The sequence below is a fragment of the Chiloscyllium plagiosum genome, chromosome 3 (genome assembly GCF_004010195.1).
Source record: "Chiloscyllium plagiosum isolate BGI_BamShark_2017 chromosome 3, ASM401019v2, whole genome shotgun sequence".
Taxonomy (NCBI): domain Eukaryota; kingdom Metazoa; phylum Chordata; class Chondrichthyes; order Orectolobiformes; family Hemiscylliidae; genus Chiloscyllium; species Chiloscyllium plagiosum.
This window is the reverse complement of record NC_057712.1, coordinates 18369825-18376417: the sequence shown is the minus strand read 5'-3', so window position 1 is coordinate 18376417 and position 6593 is coordinate 18369825. Positions and strand designations below refer to the sequence as shown.

General features: G+C 42.4%; 2 protein-coding genes across 4 annotated transcripts in view; one reads left to right on the top strand and one right to left on the bottom strand.

Annotated features, from left to right (window-relative positions):
* itgb1bp1 (integrin beta 1 binding protein 1) overlaps positions 1-6324 on the bottom strand; it is a 49854-nt gene extending 43530 nt beyond the window's left edge. The window contains exon 1 of one of the 3 annotated variants that reach the window (XM_043678165.1): positions 6240-6324. The gene's annotated coding sequence lies outside the window, so the exon portion shown is untranslated. The remainder of the gene's footprint in view (positions 1-6239) is intronic. The other 2 variants (XM_043678158.1, XM_043678148.1) reach the window with 2 other exon arrangements.
* Positions 6325-6327: 3 nt separating this feature from the next.
* Positions 6328-6593, top strand: part of cpsf3 (cleavage and polyadenylation specific factor 3) — a 39279-nt gene continuing 39013 nt past the window's right edge. Inside the window, exon 1 of the mRNA XM_043678130.1 lies at positions 6328-6493. Coding sequence (XP_043534065.1) covers positions 6423-6493 — 71 coding nt within the window. The 5' untranslated portion in view covers positions 6328-6422. The remainder of the gene's footprint in view (positions 6494-6593) is intronic.

The following is a 6593-nucleotide window of genomic DNA, read 5'->3' as shown; positions in this document are numbered from 1 at the left end:
CTTAGAATTAGAGGGGGTAAATTCAGAACAGAAATGCGGAGACATGTCTTCAGCCAGACAGTGGTGGGCCTGTGGAATTCATTGCCACGGAGTGCAGTGGAGACCGGGACACTAAATGTCTTCAAGGCAGAGATTGATAAATTCTTGATGTCACAAGGAATTAAGGGCTACGGGGAGAATGCAGGTAAGTAGAGTTGAAATGCCCATCAGCCATGATTGAATGGCGGAGTGGACTTGATGGGCCTTACTTCCACTCCTATGTCTTATGGTCTTAACCCTGGCAACAACCTTTGTTTGGAGTCTCCAGCGTGTCAAGTTTAGATACTCGTGTTTCTTGCTATAGTGAGTAGCAATGGTCTTTTTAAACACTATGTGGATCTTTGTTTAGTCACTCTCTGCTAATAAGGATCAGAACATAGCAAGGTGATTATCAGACACCAAACATTCTTGCAATAGTCTTCAACTGCCTAGACTCTGGAATTCTCTAAACTTTTATGCTCCTCTACTTCTCCTTCAGTCCTTTAAAACCTTCTGCTTTATGGTACACCCTACAAAAGGCACTCTCAAAGGATATAGCAGAATATTAATTTTGTAGTTTGGCACAATCATAGTACAGTGCCAATTTGCAATTCAGCTTGGCTTCCCAAAATCACCTACCTAGAGATACCAATGGTGCAACAATGCCAGAGTGTGCACTGATCTAGGAAAACCATTCATAAAATTTAAACTGCACCCACAGTGGTTAAAAAGAGCCACAGAACTTTTCTCGTCACAACCAGGAGAACAAAACAGATACAACACTTGCAAGTAGGTAGAGAACTACCACAATTACATATCGGACTACCGGACTGAGACAGAAATCCAGTGGATGCCAGGCATTTAAAGCATTCTAAGATCTGACTTCAGCCCAGATCTTATGAGGTCATTATTCCTTCACAATTTAGCACCGTATTCGGTAGAACCCAGCTCAGACCAATGTGCAATTCACCAATCATGCAGGGAGTGAGGAAGAAAACTCAAGTGATAATTGCACAACAATGCTAAACGACTGAACGACAATGGAACTGACAGGCAAGAGCAACAGACAAGAACATATATACTTCTCAAGATGATCAACTTGTCAAACTGCCAAAACATCATTGCAAAGTTTGTATCACTAACCTTGAATACATCTGTTTACACATGTCTGCATAATTATTTGACAACACATGCCCTCCATTGTGTAGAATGATGTCTTCTCTGTTTGGGATTTATTTTCTTTTGGGGAAAAGGGAGATGTTGTGTTGTGTCTTGTGGTAGTTGTGCAATATACCTTTCAGAAGCATACTTATCATGGCACGTGACCTAATGGTCTAAAGCTCCCAAGTCTCCATCTTGCTGAGCTCTATCCTTACGCAGCATGATATGCTGAAAGGAAGTGTACTGCAGTACACCTGAATTGCTTACCACAGCAAGTGGCTGTGATTGTAGTGTACATACAGATAGGGTCTGTTTCCATGCAGGATGACTCTTTGGTCCAATGTCCATCCCAACCCAGCTTCCCAAACTAAATTCATTACATTTGCCTGTGTTTGGCCCATATCCCGTTAAACTTTTCCTATTCATGTATCTATTCAAACGTCTTTTAAATGCAATAGCTGTACCTGCATCTGGCAGTTCATTCCACACGCAAACCACCCTCTGTGTGAAAAAGTTGCCCCTCAGGTCCCTTTTAAATTTTTCTCCTCTCACTTTAAAGATATGCTCTCTAGTTTTGAACTCACCCATCCTAGGGAAAAGCCCTTTGGTATTCACCTTATCTACGACCCTTATGATTTTCCAGGGAAAATAGCCCCAGCCTCCCCTTATAACTCAAATCCTCCATTCCTGGCAACATCCTGATAAATTTTTCTGAACTCCCTCCAATGTAATATCTGTCCTATAGCAGAGTGACCAGAACTGTAAAACCTTGAGGTGTAGTAAAAGGTGATTAAATTCTTTAGTGCATGACTTACATCTTGCCCTGATATTACTGGAGCTAACAAAATATCACATCATGACAGTTGCAGACTATCAGTATATCTCACTACCTAATATCAAACTTAAGAATAAGGAAATTGAAGATTTCCTAAGATTTGCCCAATGTTATAGGCAAAAAGAAAGTTCTGGAATTGGATATTACAATATCACAGAATGGTGTCTTATTCTAACTGAATATCTTCTCAAATCTATTAATCATAAAGGATTTTTCTCATTTTCTCACAGCTTTTAAGTAAACTAAAAACTTCTATTAAAACCTCTTTTTGAATCTCAATTTTCACCTCTACAAAAATGAAGCTGATGATCATTTCATAGGTGTAGTTCCACAGGTCTTGATATATACCTCATTACCACACACAATTGTGAAGTCAGACAGTTAATATTGTGCTGATGAGCTTTATACTAAAGGAATTTAGCAGCCAAATATCACTTCACTGGAGCACTGAATGCCTGGAAAAGATAGGGTGGACCTTGCTGTCTGCCCATTAACAAACAAAAGCAAAAACACTGCTAATGCTGGAAATCTGAAATCAAGACAGCCTGCAGAAAGAGTTAACAGGAGACATCGGGTGAATTTGTAATGAAAGGTTATGGAGCTGCAACACTGGCCTATATTTTCCAATGGCCAGACAATCATTATTCTAGTATATGTCCTACATTCTATACATATCTACATTCTTTCTGCAAAAACGACCCCTAAGTTCCAGTTGCCTTCCATTTCAACACAACTGTGTTCCCATGCCAACATCTCTGCCTTGGGCTTGCTGCAGGGCTCTAATGAGGCTCAATGCCAGCTTGAAGCACTTGGAGGACCCTGCAGCTACAGGATTCAATATCAAGTTCATTAATTTTATAGTATGAACACCACCCTCCATGTCCTTTACCCACCCTCACACCTGGTCATGAGCTGCTTTCAGCATAGCTAACCCATTTTCACCCAGTTGTCATCCTCATCAGCATTTTCCTGGCTGACCATTATCCATGCCTTTATCTGTCTAACTGTCTTTCTCCCCCTCTGTGCTCCTTCTTCACCCATTGTTTACTCTTTTAATGTCTATCTTCCCACACCCCAGTCTTCAGCACAGATACCACCTCGATTAACAAGGTTGTCCTAGCTATCATCAATTTGTAGAAGGATCATTGGACCTGAAACTCTTTCTCTGCACAGATGCTGTCAGACCAACTTCTGTTTTACTTTATATTTCCAGCATCTGCAGCTCTTTGTTTTATTTTAATGCTTAACTCTCTGTCTCCTCTCTTCGAGGGATGCCCACCCTGAAAAAGTTCTGCTCCTCTCTCCAATAGGACTTCTGTTCTGATTTTCTTGTTCACCATCATTAGTTCTTGGTCCTAGCATTTGACAAGGTATTTGCCAAAACTTGCTTCCACAGTCACAGCCTCCAACTCCTTCTACATGGAATCCAAATGAAGTTTCATCTTTTGTGTTTCAAATCTTCCCAGGGTCATAGGTATCTCTGTGATATACAACGTTCCTCAGACAGCTGCTCTCACTGCATCCAAGATCTACACTCAGTGCTGTGGATCACAGCATGCACATTCTCAGCGTCTTACTCCATCAGCACAATCTCATGCTGGCTTAGTTGTCCTCTCCCGCCCCCCAGTTCCACTTCATTCTCTGGCTTGTTTGACATTCCAACAAAAAGAAAACTGTTCCTTTCACTCATTAAGGAAATCAATCTGCAACAACTCAGAAGTACCCACATCCCTCTGGAAACTTTCTCCATTTTCCTTCCTTGTTTCCATCCCTTCTCCAAACCCTATCTCTTGCTGAATATTTACTATCCCTTCTGACCTCCGATGCTGAATGTACTCAGCAAATGCCTTAGCTTTTTCCTTCTGCACCCCAGCTCAATAGGTACAGTACAATGTTGAATTCTTCTTCCGTTACCTTCACATCCATGACCATTTCTTTGGGCAAGAGTTCCTTCTCTGTCCCACTGACCCCTTCATATGCCTCCAATACTCTCCCTCTACCTGGACCCCTCCTGCTTTTCTTTTACCTGCAATCAACTAGTTCTTTGAGAACTATCAATATCACATTAGTCACCCCCCCCGCCCCCGACCCATTTGAATCTATCTCCCTCTGAACTGACTGTACTCCATGCTCTCAGACTGAATCCTTGCCAACAAGTGTGGTGCTGTTGCCTAATGTACTAATCTCTACATTGAGAAAACTAAGTGCCAGCACTTAATCTCCCTCCATCTCCCCAGGACAATGATTCCATTATTGAATGACAAGAAAGGGTGCAGAAAAGACTTACAAGGATGTTGCCAGGGTTGGAGGATTTGACCTATTGGGAGAGCCTGAATAGGCTGGGACTATTTTACTTGGAGCGTCGGATACTGAGAAGTGACCTTATAGGAGGTTTATAAAATTATGAAGGGCATGGATAGGAAGAAATCAAGCTGAAGAGAGTTCAGAAGAAATTTACAGGATGTTGCCAGGTATGGAAGGTTTCCGTTAGGCTGAGACATTTTTCACTGGAGCATAAGAGGTTGAGAGGCGACCTGATGAAAGTTTATAAAATAATGAGAGGTATAGATTGAGCTAACGGTAGTTGTCTTTTCCCTCGGAAGGGACAGTTCAAGACTAGAACACACATTTTTAAAGTGAGAGGTGAGAGATTTTACACAGAGGGTGGTTCACGTGTGGAATGAACTACCTGAGGAAGTGGTACATGTGGATATATTACAATGTTTAAAAGACATTTGGATAGATACATGAATAGAAAGATTTGGAGAGATATGGGCCAGAAGCAGGCAGCTGGGACTAGTTTAGTTTGGAATTATGGTCAGCATGGACTGAAGGGTCTGTCTCCATAATGTATGACTCTGTGACAGGGTGAATAGCCAAGGTATTTTCCTCAAGACAGGTGAGTCCAAAACTAGAGGGCATAGATTTAAGGTGAGAGGGAAAAGATTTAAAACTGACATAAGGGGCAACTTTTACACACAGAAAGTGGTGTGTGGATGGAATGAGCTGCCAGAGGAAGTGGTGGAGGCTGGTACAATTACAACATTTAAAAGGCAGCTGGGTGGATACATGAGTAGGAAGGGTTGAGAAGGATATGGACCAAATGCTGGGAAATGGAAGACATTAATTTAGGATATCTGGCTGGCATGGATGAGTTGGATCAAAGGAGGATGTTTTCATGTTGTACGACTCTATGACCTTATCAAAAGCCTTATGTCCAATAGTTCCCTCTCATCAACTCTACTAGTTACATCTTCAAAAAAATTTCAGTAATTTGTCAAGCATGTTTTCCCTTTTGAAAATCTAAACTGACTGTCCATTCCTGTCACTGTTTTCCAAGGTGCTCTGCCTTTAAATCTTTTCAATTGGACTGGAACATTTTCCTAACCATCAACATTGGGCTAACTGGTCAATAATTCCCTGTTTTCTCTCCATCTCCCTTTTTGTTTTAAAAATAGTGGGTTACATTAGCTACCCTTCTTTAGAGTACCATTAAGTACTCTTAAAAGAAATCCATGGCAGTTTTCCCTAATTAATCAACATTTGTCAAGCAAGTGCTAATTGTGCCCTGGGTTACTGTTCCTAAGAGGGTGGCATGGTAGCTCAGTGGCTAGCACTGCTATGTCACAGCACCAGGGACCCTGGATTGACTCCAGGACAAAAATGTGCAAATTAGGTGCACTGCCTATGCCAAACTATCAAGGGATGTGCAGGCAGGTGTATTAGCCATTATAAATGCAGGGTTTGGGTCATGGGTGGGTGTGAATGGGATGCTCATTCAATGGGCAGAATGGACTTTCCACATTGTGTCCTATGAAGAGGGTTGACACCACTGAAGTTAAACCAACTAGTTTGTAATTGCTAGGTATATTGTACAGTATGGATTGAGCTTTTACAATTCTTAGTCCTCTGGCAACACCCTGGTATCTAAGGAGACCTCCATTCTCACTTCCTTCAGTATCCTGGGGTGGATCTGATCTGATCCTGATAAATCCAGTCCACCATCACCTTTACATTACAAAAGTGAATGGCCTGCCTTAAAGGATGAAGTAGAGCCCAGAGTTTAAATGTAAAACACAGATTCGCTGCTGAATAGCACACACGCCCAAAGACATCTATCAGTCTGAAAAAAAAGACATCTATTATAACATGCACAGAAGGTAAAGCTATATTTTAAAACTTGAAATACAAAACCGATTATCTGACAAATTGCCGGGTTTCTTACAGAAATAAGACGTTTATCTCGCTGCACAATATGTGACTCTCTTTGTGATGAATTCCTCTTCAATCCTCCGGTGTCCCACTTTATTGTGACCCCCCCGGCCCGCCTCGGCCGTTGGGTTGGAGGCGGTTTCCAGCCGGAGGATTGTTGGGGCGGGACCGGAAGTGTTCCCGTGCCGAGGCCGGTATGGCGGCCAAACGGAAAGCGGAGATCTTTGTCCCGGCGGAGGAGAGTGACCAGCTCCTGATCCGCCCGCTGTGAGTGACCCCCACTCCCCCCCCCCACCCCAAACCGGGGCATCGAAATAAGATTAATGTCCCACTGCACGGTCACCGACCTCCCTGTAGTAACACCCCC